At 43.4% G+C, this 18,795-nt stretch overlaps 1 protein-coding gene across 4 annotated transcripts in view; it reads left to right on the top strand.

The window, feature by feature from the left end:
- ERICH6 (glutamate rich 6) overlaps positions 1–18,795 on the top strand; it is a 41,289-nt gene that overhangs the window by 3,296 nt on the left and 19,198 nt on the right. For all 4 annotated transcript variants that reach the window (XM_066599734.1, XM_066599726.1, XM_066599718.1 and 1 more), the window contains exons 2-8: positions 1,208–1,292; positions 5,369–5,421; positions 11,470–11,523; positions 11,603–11,661; positions 11,737–11,862; positions 12,076–12,177; positions 17,148–17,308. In XM_066599734.1, the coding sequence (XP_066455831.1) occupies positions 1,208–1,292; positions 5,369–5,421; positions 11,470–11,523; positions 11,603–11,661; positions 11,737–11,862; positions 12,076–12,177; positions 17,148–17,308 (640 nt within the window). The remainder of the gene's footprint in view (positions 1–1,207; positions 1,293–5,368; positions 5,422–11,469; positions 11,524–11,602; positions 11,662–11,736; positions 11,863–12,075; positions 12,178–17,147; positions 17,309–18,795) is intronic.

The raw sequence follows: 18,795 nt of genomic DNA, 5'->3' as shown, positions 1-18,795 counted from the left end.
TGGGGTGGGTTATATTAGGGACCTGGGGTGGGTTATATTAGGGACCTGGGGTGGGTTATATTAGGGACCTGGGGTGGGTTATATTAGGGACCTGGGGTGGGATATATTAGGAACCTGGGTTGGGTTATATTAGGGACCTGGGGTGGGATATATTAAGGACCTGGGGTGGGATATATTAGGGACCTGGGGTGGGATATATTAGGGACCTGGGGTGGGTTATATTAGGGACCTGGGGTGGGTTATATTAGGGACCTGGGGTGGGTTATATTAGCGACCTGGGGTGGGTTATATTAGCGACCTGGGGTGGGTTATATTAGCGACCAGGGGTAGGATATATTAGGGACCTGGGGTGGGATATATTATGGAATTGGGATGGAATACATTAGGGACCTGGAGTGGGATGTGCTTGGTAGCAGTTGGTCAGTTCTTGAAATTTATGTGTTGGATGCAGAAAAAATGGTCAAGTGTAAGATTCTAAGAAGTTTGACAAGGATCAAATTGTGATGGCTAGATGATTGGTTCAGAGCATCTCCAAAACGGTAAGTCTTGTGGGGTGTTCCTAGTATGCAGCGATTAGTAATTTCCAGTGGTCCAAGGAAGAATAACTGGTGAGCTTGCTGAGTTTAGGGCTGTCTAGCCACAAGTTTGTCAGAGTGCCCATGCTGGCACCTGTGTACTACCTAAAGTACCTGCAATGGGCATGTGAGCATCAGAACGGGACTACAGGGCAATGGAAGAGGGCAGCCTAGTCTGATGAATCATGTTTTCTTGTACATCATGTGTACAGGAGGGAGTGCACTGAGCTCCCGCCCCATCTCCGCCCTCTCCCCGCCTCCTCTCCACCCTTTCCCCACCCCTCGCCACTACTTGCAATGGGAGGGATGGGACAGGGCGGAACTTAGCTCTGCCCCTCCCATTGCACATAGTGGCGAGGGGCAGGAGCTCAGTGCAGAGAGGGACAGTGTATATCGGCTAACACAATAACACGCGCAGTAACGGCGAGCTCATTATCACATGCACTCGTCTGTTTAATCCCTAAAGGATTCTAGAAAACGTAAAAAAAATAGCTGTTCGTTACCCCCAGTAGGTCAATCCAGAGTACATTGTTTTGTGATAGAGATATATCTGTAGATTATTTGTATTGGATTGAACCCCATTTTTTCCTAAACTGTGTATTTCAGTAGATCTCTTACACTTCTTCTTTCAGGAGCTCCGCTTTACCCACGAGCAATAATGACAGCAAGAAGAGAAGAACAATCCCCATTTATGGAAAAGCAAACCCCTCAGACTGAGTAAGGACAATCCAGTCACTCCATTAGAGCCCTTTCACATGGGCGTATTTTCTATCTATATAACATCCATATTCTTTTACGGATGTAGGGCTTAAACCGGTGAACGTATACATAAATAGGCTCGGCGCAACGGAGCAAAGATAAGGCTTGGCCTGTCTTTTCTCACACGCAGATTTGGCATGGGAGAAGAACACTCACGTAAACATATCCATTTAATCAATGGCTTCGCTTCATCACGTTTTATGGGTGTGAATTTCACGAGTGCAAAAACCTGTTTAAGACCACAGTACAGGCAGCATCGATTTGTATTGGGATGTTCAGATGAGCATATTTTCATGCACCTATCGATAACGTGAAAAAAAATCGCAGCATGTCCTATTAAATTCCATAATCATGGACGAGAGTAATACATATCATTGACTACTCTGCTTCAGTCTAAGGACTAAAACAGACTGGAGCATGCTCAAATACGCTCGCCCCTACGTTGCGTATTAGAGCATGAACCAGGCAAAATTTTTTTTTTTTTACCGTTAAAATTTCACGTTATTGCTCACCGGTTAAAAAAAGGCAGAAAGATAGACCCCGCTGTATCTTTTCTCGCGCAGAGTATTAACGCATGAGAATCCCACTAGTGAAAACGAAACCATTGAAACGCAATGGTTTCGTTTTGTCATGTTTTGGGGCCATGATTTACATGCCCGCTAAGCATGAGGAAATTACGTCCATCTGTTTTGGCCCTAACTGCTGCCCGTTGTTTCCATCAACAAGCACAATTTCACTCCCTGACCGTTTGCTCCATGGAGGCTGAATGACAAACAATGGCTTTAGTAAACAAAATTGAAACCGACAACCCCATCGTACAGACGATATTTTATTAATCACTTATGCGGTACAAAATGTACTTGACAACGAAGTCAGGACATAAACAGAACTATTAGTATCTCTTTAAGTGAGTTGTTGCTGCATTGAGTACAAGAACACCTCTTTAACTGCCAGGAAATTTGTTAGAGGTTGACCTTATGAGAGCCTGGTGTAAGCACCCTACTATGTGCAGAACATACTGCATGCGGCCATCTGTTTTCCCGCTTGTACAAATTCATACACTAATAGAACTCTTCAACTAATTAAAGGGGTTGTCCCGCGGCAGCAAGTGGGTCTATACACTTCTGTATGGCCATAATAATGCACTTTGTAATGTACATTGTGCATTAATTATGAGCCATACAGAAGTTATAAAAAGTTTTATACTTACCTGCTCCGTTGCTGGCGTCCTCGTCTCCATGGTGCCGACTAATTTTCGGCCTCCGATGGCCAAATTAGCCGCGCTTGCGCAGTCCGGGTCTTCTGCTTTCTTCAATGGAGCCTCTCGTGCAGGATGCCGGCTCCGTGTAGCTCCGCCCCGTCACGTGCCGATTCCAGCCAATCAGGAGGCTGGAATCGGCAATGGACCGCACAGAAGAGCTGCGGTCCACGGAGGAAGAAGATCCCGGCGGCCATCTTCACCGGTAAGTATAGAAGTCACCGGAGCGCGGGGATTCAGGTAAGCGCTGTGCTGTTTTTTTTTTAAGTCCCTGCATCGGGGTTGTCTCGCGCCGAACGGGGGGGGGGGTTGAAAAAAAAAAAAAAAACGTTTCGGCGCGGGACAACCCCTTTAAGTATTGAAGAAAAAATAAGTAAACAAAAAATTCCAGTATGTAGTTGCTATAAAAGAAAATGCATTGAGTTCTTCTCCCATCTACTGCTTATAACATGCTACACTAGTCCTTACTTGTCAGTCTCATGTACTACTTTGTGATACTATTCAAGGCATAAGTGTATAGCGAATGTAAATGTTACACTTTACTGGCCGGGTCGGATCCGGCAGCGAGAATTCTCGCCGCGGGACCCGACCCTAGCGCCTGCAGAGAGCAGCACGTACTCACCCGCGCCCCGCAGCTCCGGATCTTTCATGTGCCAGCTGCCGGGCAGCCGGCGCATGCGCAGACCGGAGCCGGCGGACGGTGAGTGACGTTTCTGTGCGGGGCTCTACGAGGACAAGTGGGCTTTACCACTTTGATAGCACCAAGGGAGATTAACACATTAGGCTATTTTCATCAGTCCCACAGAAGTGAATGGAGCGTTGCTCACAAGAGCACTGCTGCTTCATTCACAGGGAATGATTGTTGGAGATCCCAGTGGTCAGACCCCCATTTGATCAGGTATTTACCAGTAAAGACATTTACTGGGAAAACCCCTTTAACATAGATCCCCAGGACTGTACTGTAACAATGCCTAATAGGACTAAATAAACTTACGGGAAATAAAATGTAGAATATTATTGTCACTATTATTATTACTAATAATAACAATAAATAAAAGCAATAAAAAAACATAAAAATGTGATATGCTTGTGACCATAGCAAGTGATACAATGCTATTTATTGTGCACGAATAAAAATTACTATGAGTTAAATGCTAACTCTTTTTCTTTGGATTTACATGCAGCACATACAATGTGAAAAACTCCCAACATTTAGGCCTTAGTCAGACGGGCGTTATTAGCCGCGATTTGCGCCTGCGCATGCGTCCAGCGATTTTATAAAACCATTGCTTTGCAATGGTATCGGACACATGAGCGCTTTTTATTATAGAACAGAAATCGCAGATCGCACCTATCTGCGATCTGCGATTCCTGTTCTCTTCTCTATATGCGCTCAATGGGGCCGGCGGCAGCAGTGCCGACCCCATTGAGAACATATAGAAGACAAATCATTCTTCTCTGCCACAGCTGTAACAGCCGTGACAGAGAAGAACGATGTTTGCCCATTGAATTCAATGGAGCCGGCAATACAGCCGCTCCATTGAAAACAATGGGCTGCCGGCGTGCGCGGGGTGAATTGTCGGGAAGGGCTTAAATATATAAGCCCTTCCCTGCAATTCATCCTCAAATGTGTTAAAATAAAAAAAAATTGTATACTCACCTTTCCGCTGCAGCCGGAGTCCAGCCGCGGCCGCTGTCAGTTCTTCTGAACTGCTTCTCGGCACTATTCAGCCGGCGGGGCTTTAAAATCCCCGCCTGCTGAATGATCTGCCTCTGATTGGTCACAGCCCTGACCAATCAGAGGCAGGTTTCACTCACACACCCATTCATGAATTCATGAATGGGTGAGTGACTGCTGCCTCTCAGCGCTGAACCAATCAAGGGCAGGTCTGACTCACATCCATTCATGAATTCATGAATGGGTGTGAGTGAGGCATGCCTCTGATTGGCTCAGCGCTGAGCCAATCAGGGGGCAGGTCTGACTCACACCCCCTTCACACCCACTGCAGGACGGCCGCGTGGAGCTCCGGCTGCCGGGAGAAGGTGAGTATATATATATTTTTTATTTTTACACATTTTAGGATGAATTGCAGGGAAGGGCTTATATATTTAAGCCCTTCCCGACAATTCATCCCGGGCTCGCCCGCAGCGCATTGCTTTAAATGGAGCCGGCTCTATTGCCGTCTCCATTGAATGCAATGCGCTGGACAGCTCCGACCCGTTTCTAATGAAACGCGGCTAGGAGCAGATTTTCGGGCGACTTGCGCACACCGGTCACGCGATTTGCGGATGCGCATCCGTCATGCGATCCGCAAATCGCGTGAAAAAACGCCTGTGTGACTAAGGCCTTACACTGAACATATTGTATAGCACACACATATGCAACTATATTGTACCACACAGTGCCATATGCCTTCTTGAGGCTACCATCTGTTGACCACACAGTTGCATGTCCCAGGTAGTTGACCATCAGACTTGGAAATATACATTTCTTTCAAAATGTCATAAAAGTCACCAGAACCTGGGCAATCAAGTTACTAAACATTAGTATTGGCATCTTAATAAGTTCTCAAGGCGCCGTTCATACAATCATATTTGATTAGCAGTTTGTATCAATCTTTATAGGCAAAATCAAAGAATAGAAAGTAGCAGTATCACTATATGCGTTACATGTTTTCTGTGTTAAGGATCAACTTCTGGCTCACTATATGAATGAGATCTAATGCATATTGTTGACATTTGCGGAGTCCTCTGTTAATGTGTCTTTCTGTCCTAGTGACGGAACAAGTCGCACTATCCTAAAACAAGAGCAGAATCCTGAGAAAAATGGTAAGTTATAATCTTGGCAGGTAGAACCCTCCTAATCGGGTTCACTGTACCTGATGCAGGGACTCTATGCTTTCAAATGTGTTTGAGACCAATACAATTGTATTGCTGAATACGTGTGGGTTTTATCTGTTGTCATCATGAAAAAAGGATAGAGCTGGTCTTGCATTTTTCTCTGCCTATTTTCCATATTTGTTATTTGTGTTAACATACAAGAGAGGACAGAAGGCTATTGCAAAAGGATCTTGATAAGTTGGTATTGGACAGAAAAGTAGCAAATGAGGTTTAACACTGATAAATATAAGGTTCTACACATGGGCAGGGAAAATACATGTCACCATTACATGCTAAATAGGAAACACTGGCATGGAAAAGGACTTGGGGATTTTAGTTAACTTTAATCTTAACTGGAGCAACCAGTGTCAGGCAGCTGCTGCCAAGGCAAATAGGATCATGGGGTGCATCAAAAGAGGTCTAGGGGCGCATGACAAGAACATTGTTCTTCATCTTTACAAGTCACTGGTCTGACCACACATGGAATATTAGGGCAGATTTAGGAAACTGTCTAAAATAAAAATTGTCTTAGTTTCCCATAAGAACCAATCATACATCAGCTTTCATTTTACCAGAGCAGAACACAGAATGAAAGCTATGCTGTGATTGATTACTATGGGCCACTAAAACAGTTTTTCTTTTAGACCATATCATAAATCTCCCCCATTGTGTATAGTTTTGGGCACCAGTACTCAAGAAGAACATGAGTGGGTTTAAAGATGGTTAATACAGGCGCCCGTGTAATAGCACCTTTAAAATGAGTCTAAATAATGAGCTGTCCTTTAATGTCACTGAGAATATGAAGTTACACGGATTTCTTAGGGCACTGTTGTACCTGAACTGGTTTTTCACATGGAAGTAAATGTTGACAGTAACTTCTTTCGAGCTTTCCAAGCAGGAAATCTGCTCTGTGTCACGCAGTCTAAGCAAAAGCCATATTTCTATGTTCTGATGTCTTATTAAAGTTATATCGATTTAGTTTTTTTTAAGTAGATTTTCTCAGACATATGGAATCCGAGAGCTAAAAGCCAAAGTTGTACAACACCGCTGTAATTCAACCGGCCCCTTTGTTCTAGTGATTAGTGAAGGATCCCACCTTAGGTCCCCTACTGATGCTATCTACTGGCATGTCTCAGTGACAAAGTTAAAAGTGGATGTGTCATCGCTATAAGGGGTGCAATGATAGCAGATGCATTCCAGCTCTGGATAGAAGAGAGGCCCGAGGGCACGTCTGCCACATAATTAGACATCAGTATCATAAATGGCACATTGTATGTAGGAGTGCTGTTGGAGATTTTGCACTGAGGCCCAGGAGCCAAGTTACACCTTCGAATTTAAATGCCTACAAATATGTTGTGCAGTAACAATGTCTTCATGGCTATTTGTATCAAATGCGTAAATCCTTCTTAAGGGCATGTTTACATCAGCGTCAGAGGTCCCGTTCACAGCGCCTATTGACCTCAATGATAAACCTGTGGACTGTAAGCTGCTAAACACAGCCTTTAAACTGTGAAATGTACTTGAAAGAACAATCATTTCTAAATGGCTAATTTACAAGCGTTAACCCTTTCTAATCCAATTTCCCTGCCGCCCCCGCACAATCCCCAACTCTTATTTATTTAGGGTAGAAAAGCACATTATGGGTTCCTTTGGAATTACGCAACAGAAACACATAAAAATGATGATTTTATTAGCAATTCTTTTGAAAATTCAATGTGAGTTATGAGTTTTTTTTCACATGGGGAAGATCATTTGCAATAATCCTGTAAATATATGTACAGTATATTAATGTAACATACATTTATATAATAAGACCATGTGCATTTCTAATTTTCTCTAATGATAGATAAATAGATATCCCTGTCATACAGTGCGATAAAGAGGCATCCTTTAACTGCATACAATGTGTATAGCACGTTTCTAACAGTATGCAGGACAGCGCTCCAATGTCAGAGGCTGTTCTGCATGTGTATGTTACAGTATGCTAAACATCGGAGTGCTGTCCTGTATACTGTAGCATACATATGCAGAACAGCCACTGACATTGGAGCGCTGTCCTGCATACTGTTAGAACCATGTGTTGGACATTGCAGCTATGCATGGAAATCTTAATGACGGCCGAGGTCCGACATTGGATTGGAAAGAGTTAAAACATACCTAGTTTTTCAGATGCCTTTTTTTAGAATGAGCTTCTGTGTGTGTGTGCGCATTAGGAATAACACTATTTCTGACCATTGTCTGGCTTCTATCCTGTATTTAGCACCATTTACCCATCTGCAGGCTTTATATTCTGTTCTCAGGTTAGGCAGGAGAAGCCTGCTGTTAAGCTGCTTTCTATACACTGCACAGAGAACTGCAGATTGTGGTCCTAACTGTCTCTAGTACAAACACTCACACATAAAACATCATCATGTAGACCAGTGTACAGCGCTACTGAGCATTGGAGATGTGACTGAATAGCAGCAAATCACTCACTCTAGTAGATTGTCTATGTGATTCTCTGCTTCACTCTGCCTCACCCTCCCCTCTACTCTCATAGACTTAAATTAGCAAAATGACTCATTCCCCTACACTTCCTCTTATGGCATCTCCCACTACACAGACAACATCACTTGACAGCAAGCAGTGGACCTGAAATTAGGAGAAAGGGAGACCCCTAGTGACCAGTACATTACAGGGATATTTCAGCACAAAAACATTATTTTAGGTAAATAAAGTAAATTGTAGTTTTGCTAGTTATCACACTGGCTATCATATGAGCAGGAGTTATGGGGATAGTTTTTGAGCATTAGCGATGCTTTTTTAGAGAATAATCTCGCATCGCTGCCACCCGTGATAAAAAATGTTTACCGAAAAAGTCAATGGGACTTTCTAATGTTAAAATCGCATGTTTGTTGTGTTGCGATGTGATAAAACGCAGGCTCCATAGGGATACATGGGAGATAAAAAATCGCACATCACAGAAAGATAGAGCACACTGCAAATTTTTTTATCTTTCAACGTTGGATCGGTGAAAGCATCGCTGATGGAAAGGAAACCATTTGTAAATCATTGGTTTCCTAAACGGCTTTTTTACTGACTATGGCAGCAGGTGAACATTGAGCGTTTTTCTTGCTCATGTGAAACCACCCTAAAGGCCTATTTAGTCACAACTATTATCGATCAAAATTTTTTTAACGCTGCGGTATCGCTGCGTTTTTTAATGCGCATGTCAATGGGACTTTCTAATTTTAAAATCGCATCGCACAAAAATTGCAAGTTTGCGCTTCTGTGATTTTTGTGCGATGCGATTTTAACATTAGAAAGTCCCATTGACATCTGCATAAAAAAACACAGCGATATCGCAGCATTAAAAAAATGCAAGTGGGTAGAAGCCTTAAAAGACATCTTTTGAGCGATAATCGTTGTGTGCATTTACACGGCAAGATGATCACGCAAAATTTGCTCAAACAGCAGTTTGAGTGACAGTTTTGAGTGTTCACTTTGCATAGGTGTGTAAATGAAGGCTCACACTGTATGCAGAAGACAAGCGGGACCATTATCTTCTACATACAGCTGTTATCTTCTCGGAGCGCTCAGCTGGTATACAGCTGAGCGCTCCAAACAGGGTATGCAGAACCTAGCTGGAGCGCTGTCTGTTTCATACTCTGGCTGTGTTCACGGAGCGCACAGCTTGTTCACAGCTGAGTGGTTTGAGTGGGGTATGTAGAAGACAAGCCGGGTTGCTTGTCTTCTGTATACAGCTATTGTCTTCTCAGAGCTCTCAGCTGGTATCCAGCAGAACGCTCTGAGTGGGGTATGCATAACACAGCTGGACCGCTGTCTTCTTCATACTCCGACTGTGTTCCCCTAGTGGGATACCAGCTGAAACAATAGTATCAGCCGTATCCCGCTGAGAACTCAGTGCGTGGCACTGATAAGGCCCATCGTTCTCTTTCAGCTTACACGAACAGTGCACAATTGCCGTGCGTTTAGACACAACGATTATCACTAAAAAAAGACGGATTTTGAGAGATAATCTTTGCGTCTAAATGGGCCTTAAGTCCATTCAAATCTTGATCACTTGTTGCCGAGGGCTAATATAACATCTTGTTTGGTGATAACAGTAACTTAACTGGCCTTGTTCTTCGAACAGCCAACGGATATGACTCCACCCACCTGAGCATGCATGTTTATTTCACTTCTTTATGAATTAATATATAATTGATACGTATGTAATTAAAGTTTGTGCTGGGAATGGATACCGTTGAAAGCCTTGTTAAATAGTTTAACCAGGTGGGCGAGTAGAATACGTTGGAAAGTCAATAATAGGAGCAATGTAGACATCCGGTTTGGCTACACAGACAGTGCGCAGATGATTGTCAGATATCCCCCCCGAGTAGTGTAACCCCACTGATGGCCTATCCTGAAGATAGTTCATCAAGTTCCTGGAAAACCCCTTTCAACCATTAAGGACATGACCTATTTCGGCCATAAGGACGCAACGAATTTTGGGGGATTTTCATCTCCACTTTTCAAAAGCCACAACTTTTTTATTTTCCCCTTGACATGGCCATATAAGGGCTTCTTTATTGCGTGTTATTTTTGGCTGAATATAATGTATTGTAAAACTTTTATTATTTCTTTTTTTATAGCAGAGAGAGAAAACACATCAATTCTGCCATTGTTTTTTTTAATTATTTTTGCAGAGTCAATCATGCAGCATGAATGACACAATACATTTTTATGTGGGTCAGTACAATTACAACGATATCAAAAATATCAGTTTTTTTAGTTTTTTCGCAATAAAAAACCTTTTTTTTGAAAATTATGAATATTTTTACATCGCTGCATTCAAAGTCCGATAACTTTTTTATTTTTCTATTCCTGGAGCTCTGTGAGGGCTTATTTTTTGTGACACGAGCTGTCATTTTTATTTGTACCACTTTAGGGTACATATGGCTTTTTTGAACGCTTTTATGACACTTTTTGTGAGGTAAAACTAACAAAATAAGCATTTTGCCTCAATTTTTTAAAGGTTGTTGCCTCGAAGAATAAATAGTTTTCTCAAACTATAGTACAGGTCATTACGGACACGAAGATACCAAATATGTGGGGTGTTTCTTACATTTTTTTGTCTTTGAAGAGGATGTGAACCAAAGCAGCTATGATAAGGCATTGCAGGACTTCAGTAGTGCAATGCCTTATCGCTAGTAATAGTGTCCTGTTGCCAGGGGCTAACAGTGGGGGTCGCTGTACTCATGTACCCCGCTGTTGCAGCGGGAGGCCAGCTATCAGTTACAGCCTGCTCTTTCTGAGCGATTGCGTGGGCTCACTTCTGATAAGTCCTGTTAAGTACCCTGCAGCCAGGACATAAACCTACACCCTGTTTTATTCGAATTCTGCTGTGTGAACATACCCTTAGGGCCCATTTATACGGCCCTAAGGTGTTTGACATGCGCTCGCCGGCATCGTAAAAATGCCTGAATGGCAATCGGCCCGGGCACATATACACCAAGGCCGCAATACCATGGGGCCTAGGGAAACATTCCCTATTCTCTCCCCCTCGCTGGCTCACCTCCTCCGTTTGCAATGGAAGGGGGCGGAGCTAAGCACCTGCCCCTTGTCCACAGCTAGCAATGCTTAGCTCTGGCCCTGTCCCACCCCCTCCCATTGCAAACAGTTGCAAGGGGTAGAGATGAGAAGATAAGGGGGAGGGAGTTTAGCAGTCACGCTGCTAAACTCCCTCCCACTTCCCTTCTCCGGCATCTAGCATAGGTTCCCATAGAAATTTATGCAGCTACTGCCGGCGGCATGAGAGCGCCCAGTCGGGCACTTTTACGCCACGGAAATACGCCACTGTGCACTGATGCATTGTAAGCCAATGCATCAGAGGGGCAGCTTATATTGGCCGGGCGTGAAAACCTGGCCGATATACACCCGTGTGAATAAGCCCTTCAGTCTGATCGAAGTTTATTCTGGTGCTCTTGTAGTTTTAATCGTATTTTCCATTTTTAGAGGCAGATTCTCCTCCAACAGTTATTCAATCTGCTGTGACTGAGCAAGAGGAAGGTAAGGAAGAGCACAGAAATAATTGTGTATCGTACTGATAGTATTAGCTATTATCATAAATGTCTTGCATTGCTTACAGACTTATACTCTTCCTTGTCAGAAGACTTGAGTGAGCTGAGCATCCTTTGTGACATGGAGGTAATGGGATTTTATCCTTTTTTTACGTAATACATTGCTGAATCATCTAATACAAAATGTGAAGTTTTCTTGTAGTTCTCTTATGATTACAGGACATATTTTGAGAAACACCTGAAGACTTTGCCTCGTGTTGGTCCTCCTACTATCCTGGCATACAAAAGAGAATCCTCAGAAGACCACCGTCTACTGGCAATGATGAAGGTGGTTAATTAGTCACTTGTATCATTTGCATAAGAAGGTCATGAATGTAATAGTGCTGACGTGAATCCTCACTGGTATCAGGTACCAGGAAATCTTATTAGAACATTTCAGCAATCCCAGTAGTTATGTGACCTATTATTCCCAATGTATATAATAGGCTGAGTGTGAAACTGTCACACTTATTCTCTTGCCTGTACTTCTCTTCTGCTGTAGATCCTAAGGGAGCAGTCTGGGAAAGAAGTGTGTGAATTCTGTGGAAAGCAGCTGAAGCCATTTCCTCTAGAATGCACCATAGACGAAGCATTCTCTAATGAGGTAAATTTCTTCAATTATTGCTGTATGAAACAGACATTGGGCCCCTGGGTTTAGTTCCAGATAAATTGGGGCAGATTTATCAGTACTTTGCAGCTTTCACACGAGCATTGCGATTTTCAGCCGCCCGCATCGCAGCTGAAAATCGCATGAACGAGAGAATGCCATGACCAAATCGCGGCTAAATCTATCATTTTCCCATTCACACGGTTGGGTGCAGCGTATATACTCCACAGCCCAGAATTTCGTTGGCCGGGGAGGTGGGGTGGAGTTAAGCGCTGCTAAGCTGTCTCCCCTTCCCTCCCCCTCCCTTTGCTAGCTGATTGTGGCAATAGAAGCCTATAGGAGCTTCTGGCAAAGGTAGGGGCAGGGAGTTTAGCTGAGCAAACCACTGCTAAAGTCCCCCCCCCTTTAGCAGCGGTTCGCTCTGCTAAACTCCCCCCCCCCCCCCCTCTCGTTGCCGGCAGCTCCAATATGCTTCTATGGGAGCTGCAGGCAAGACCTATCTTTTGCAGCCGCGCGTAAAAGCGGCCAGCCAGAATCCACAACAAGCGTGCTTTCTTTTCTGGATGACTGATTTTATATGCCGTAAAATTGACCATCTGAACGAATGCATTGGAATCCAATGCTTCAGATGGTTGCGATTTTCGGCCTACATGTTATCACCTAATGAGGCCTAATGCTGGATTCACACGAACGCACTTGCACAGCATATTACAAAAGATAAATTTGCAATACACATTGAATAGAACTCATTGATTTCAGTGGGTTCGTTCACATAAGCGTATTTTGCGATGACATTTTGTTAAAGCAAAAACATATGCAACACGCTTTATTTTCGTGTGCTTTGCGCAGGGGAAGATCACAAATTGAACTGATTGCTCATTTTAATGAATGAGAGCATGGTTGCGTGCTTTTTGTGTTTGCGCGAATGTACACGATTTGCTCATGCAGACAGTGCAATAAAACATGCATGTGCAAATTCACAACGTTCCTTCAGCAAATACATGGCGCAAATGTGCACATACATGCGCTTACACCCATATGACTACGTCCTAAGGATCTGAAAACTGTGGCAGGGCGAGAGAGGTGCACCAACCAGCAGGGACATTTTATGAAGCAGAGAAGCATTCTGCCTGTCAGATTGCAGAGGTTATACAGTAGTAGAAAACATAATATCTGCTCCATATTTATCAACCTGTAGAGAGATTTATGGAAGTTGTTTATGACACCCAAAACACTTGAACTTTGTATTCCAAAAGGGGTTTTTGCATGGGCATGAACATCGCTTGTAGTATATAACCTTATTTCAGCATTTGTGTTTACAGCAGCCACATGGATATAGAATAGAGAAAATGCATTGACTTTTGTTGGAGAGTTTTGTGTGCATTGTTTATAACCAGTGCAGAGATCACTGTGCAGGGAGGAGGAGGAGGAGGTGAACTGTGACCATCATTTATTTGCCTCTAGCTTTATAACAGTGGTGTTACCTTCTATTGTAATCCTACCTGTGATGATAATGAGATGACTGCTGAGACAAAAAGTCTAGTTCCACTACGTGCTTGTTGGTTCATGTGAAAACTTCAACATTTTAAGGTTTTTCTTGAATATAGATAGTGACTTAGGAAGTCATTGAACACACCCAAAAATGTTCAAACATGTCACTTGAATAGAACTTACTGCAGTTCCCTGTATAGCCGAGTGGCCGGGAACACCACTGTGTAAAAAAAACTTAGAATGCGTTTGGCAGCAAACCAGCAATGCCACCTCTTCATTCTCAGGTTTTGGTGGGAGTCCCAAAGGTCAGACCCCCACTGATCATAAGGTAATGGCATATCTTAGCAATATTTAATCACTTTATAAGATGGGAATAGCCCTTAATAACACAGGAAATAACACAATGAGTACATGCCATTGTGTGTACTGGAGAGGTTGTCAAAACAATGCAGCTTATCTAACATCACTCATTGCTTTCCAGTTATTGGCTGGATCTTCTATTTCTAGTATAGTGCATCGAGCATCTTGGAAACTTTCAAGAGTCAAGGCTGATTTAGACACAACGATAATCACTCAAAATTCGCTCAAAAGAATCTTTTGAGCGATTCTCGTTCTGTCTAAATGCACTGACATCGTGCAGTTTTCGTGTACGAGTCATTGATTGCTGAATTCTAGCTTGCTAGAATTGAGCGATCAGCTGTTATCAGCGGAGCTGGCTGTAATCAGCCGGCTGCACTGATAAGATTCTCTGTGCCTGTGTCCTGCTGTGAATTAAAGGGGTGTCTCGCGGCAAACATCAAAATTTTACATTATCCCATTCCCCCTGTCACCCCCCTGGCATAAAATAGCAATTTAAAGCTGTTTTTAAACCGCTTGCTACTCACAGATCCGACGAAATATGGAGTTATATAAATCTTCTCCCTAAGATGGCCGCCGGTCCTTTCCCAGGGATGCACTGCGGTTTTCTCCCATGGTGCACCGCGGGTCTTCTCCCATGGTGCACCATGGGCTCTGTGCATTCCATTGCCGATTCCAGCCTCCTGATTGGCTGGAATCGGCACACATGACGGGGCGGAGCTACGATGACGACGCGGTGACCAGCTCTCTGGCACGAGCAGCCCCATTCATCTGGCAGAAGACCGCACAGCGCAAGTGCGTCTAAAAACGCCAGAAGACAGCGAAATTAAACGGATCCATGGCGACGGGGACGCTAGCAACGGAGCAGGTAAGTGAATAACTTCTGTATGGCTCATATTTAATGCACGATGTATATTACAAAGTGCATTAATATGGCCATACAGAAGTGTATAACCCCACTTGCTTTCGCGAGACAACCCCTTTAAGTGTAAATGGGGTATTAGGCCTTATTCACACAAGCTATTTAGACACATAAATACGTCAGCTGAAAATTGCGACCATGTGAAGCATTGGATTCAAATGCATTCATTCACGTGAGCAATTTTCAGTCATGTGAAAATATCGTGCCGGCTACCGTTTTCAGTCGCCGATTTTTCACACTAATTTAATTACTAATTAAAATTAGCCTTCAGGTCACTGTAAATGTAGCTATGTTACAATTCCGTGAAATTGGCCTTTGAGACATTTATCATCAGCCAAGCAACTGTTTTTCTGAATTTTTAAAATGTGACACTTTGTTCCTGCGATTTTTGAGCATCAACAATTCCTTTCTTGTCTTAGAATAATCTCGCAGCGCTGCCATCCGCAATAGAATCGTGAGAAAATCACGCTTTTTTAACGTGAAAGTCATTAGAACTTTCTGATGTTAAAGACGCATCACATTGCATCGAGTCTTTAGACTTATTGCACTCCAGAATTATGGTAAAACAGGCACTCTTTGTTAACCAGTAGTAACTGAACAACAATATAGTATCAAGTCACAACAAGAATACATTTGCATTCGCTACTGCTTAGTATTTTTTTAAATGGCTTATATCATAAAGGCAAACTTGTCCATATGTGTGTTTTACACATACACAGCCCATACACTCTGCCAACAGAGGCAACATACGGGTTGAGTATGGCACTGCGCATGCCCGCGAATCTGACATCACAGACATGTGCTATGTGTTTTTTTTTTTTGTGTGTGTATTGTGTATGGACAACATATCATATGCAGCCCATAGAAGGGCTGCGTATCATACGCAGAGAAATAGGGCATGCTGGGATTTATTTCACTTGCGTTTATACGCAGTGTCCACACACAGGTGTGCATGGAACAATGAAAGTCTATCGACTTTCATTACCTCCATTCACCTTGTATCACGCATGCGTGCAATGCATGCATATTACGCGGTGAAAAACCGCCTATGGACATGAGCCCTAAGTGAGAGCAGCTTCCACTCTGGCAGACCTGGCCTGTCCATATATTACATCGTTGGCCTTTCATTTAAATAGTCCAGGATGTACCACTATATTTCACCTGTAGCAGAAATGTACGACTAGCTGGAGCTTCCTGTTGTGATTACAGGTAATTGCTAGTGGTTCTAGGAGCTGAACCTCTGGCAACTATCTTATTGCTGGGGCATCTGTAATTGGAGAATCATTTTATCTTTATGTGGAATTTTTAATACAGCTTTCCCTTTACAGATACTCAAAAATGTAACCTAATCAGGCAAAGTACCTTTACATGTGCCGAAAGTTGCCCAAAAAAATCAAAAGAGCAGTAATGGCGACTATTGGCCTGTGTACACAGGACCCCGACAGGATACTGAGCGAGGAGTTGCTCAGTAGTTGCTGGCTATGCCAGCTAGCGACTACTGACCAAGTTTTCACTCGGTGTAAACAGGAGTTGCTCAATCTCTGATCAACTTCCTGTTTGCAGTGCATGGAGGCGGGCAGCCAGAAGAGATCCCCAGCCTGCTCCACCTCCATTCTCTGAGCGACTATCACTGCTGTGTAAAAGCAGAAGAGCGATAGTCACTGGAATGGCTGTTGTGTGCTTATGGACCCCATAGTCGTACCGTGTAAAGGCACCTTTTCTTACTCTAGTTGCTCTATTTAATATAGATTTCCCGTTTGAGTCCTATCCTGCTGAAGCTAAGACAAGGGATCTGAGTATCTCCAGGACACAGATAAAACTAGTATATTAAGAGATCATAATGAACATTGTAGCCAGCGCATAAATTCTACAAGCCGATGCAGCGGAAAGGACAGGCTGGATAATGTGGAAGTGTCCTGTGTCAACTGTATGGATTTGTTTTGTATATTGTAGAGTTAAAAGCCAAGATAAGCCTTGTAAAGGCAGCAGGGGATAAAGCGTTTATTGCAGTCATTGAGAACTGAGATAAACAGGGAAAATAGATTTAGATGGATTTCAAAGGATCAGCTGTGTTCTAAAAACCATGCAACAATCTCACTGGTCTTCAAAACCAGGGCACAGCCGCATATATTTACTCTAGACATACGGGGAACGCAGTCAGTTTGAAGCTAATAAAACTAACATAAGACACTTTCAGATTTTTTGCTGCAGGCAGTTTAGAGACACGTTCCAGTATCGGTTCAAAGAAGAGAAGTGTCGGCTTCAAAAAGACGAAATTGAGCTAATCTCGGTTGCCCCCCATGGGCCTTATGGAACTGAAGTTGAGAGACAAAAAGCAAAGGAAAAAACTGCACAGAGGTAACATCCCATCTCCACGGCTCTTTCCCACATGCTATTCTCAGAGCTTCTGAAACCTGGTAGACTAATGATGAAGCATTGTTTATATGGAAATACTTGTCAAGACTAAATACTCACTTCTGGCATAATATGGGAATAAAATGACCTGGAACATTTCATAGTGACATTGTATTTGCAAAAAAAATGTATTTCCTATCAAAATTCACATTAACTCTTTCAGGCCATAACTGCAGCAAAATGTCTATCCTTGAGTAGTGCTAGGTGACATATTCGTACCCTCTGCCTACTGTATTAGATGTCTGCTTGTGATTTAATACGGCTTATTGCTAGGAATATATAACCTGGTGTTAGGGAATCGTGTAAAAATCTCATCCAGTTACCTTTTGCTGTATTCTACTGTGGATTTTAGGGCTTATTCAGACGACCGTATATCGGCCAGGTATTCATGCCCGGCCGATATACGGTGTCCCTCTCTGCAGGGGGAGGAGTCTGGAAGAGCTGGGAGCAGTGCACTGAGCTCCCGCACTATTTGCAATAAGAGGTGTGGGACGGGGGCGGAGCTAAGTCCCCTCTAATTGCAAATAGTGCTCAGAACACTGCTCCATGCTGTTCCAGCCTCCTTCCCCTGCAGAGAGGGACACCGTATATCGGCCGGGCGTGAATACCCGGCCGATATACGGTTGTCTGTATAAGCCCTTACCTGCACAAATATGCAGGTAATTTTATCCTTTGTGACTTAATCCTTAGGGTAGGTGCACATGTGGCAATTTCTTTGTACCGCATATGCTTGGGGAATCTGCAGAAAGATCAGGATGCATAACATGCAGATTTTGCTGTGGATTCACTGTGGATTTGAATCCGCTGTGAGAACACGCGATGGAAATTGACAGGATCTGAATTTAAAGATGTGTATTGCAGGTCAGTTTTCATGTGGGAAAATTTAGCAACATATGAATGAGATTATTTAAAATCTTATCCCCATGCTTGGTAGTGTCCACTGCTAATTTTACCTGCGCAGATCCACCGTTAAAATTTGCAGCGTTTTCGTCCCATGTGGACCTACCCTTTCTTTTGTTTAAGTGTTAAGTGAACCAAAACAGTCGATCACCCGGTTTTTCACAAAAGGAAAAAACAGGTTATTTAGCAACTACAAAGATAGAAAATGTGTATTTTCAAAAGTCATTGACAAGGATGGGAGAATACTAGAGATGAGCGAGCGTACTCGGAAAAGCACTACTCGCTCGAGTAATTTGCTTTATCCGAGTATCGCTGTGCTCGTCCCTGAAGATTCGGGTGCCGGCACGGAGCGGGGAGCTGCAGGGGAGAGCGGGGAGGAACGGAGGGGAGATCTTTCTCTCCCTCTCTCCCGCCCGCTCTCCCCTGCTCCCCGCTGCGACTCACCTGTCAGCCGCAGCGGCACCCGAATCTTTAGACCCGAGCACAGCGATACTCGGATAAAGCACATTACTCGAGCGAGTAGTGCTTAT

This window comes from Eleutherodactylus coqui, chromosome 1 (genome assembly GCF_035609145.1).
Source record: "Eleutherodactylus coqui strain aEleCoq1 chromosome 1, aEleCoq1.hap1, whole genome shotgun sequence".
NCBI classification, from domain to species: Eukaryota; Metazoa; Chordata; class Amphibia; order Anura; family Eleutherodactylidae; genus Eleutherodactylus; species Eleutherodactylus coqui.
This window is presented reverse-complemented; position numbering and strand designations above follow the sequence as displayed.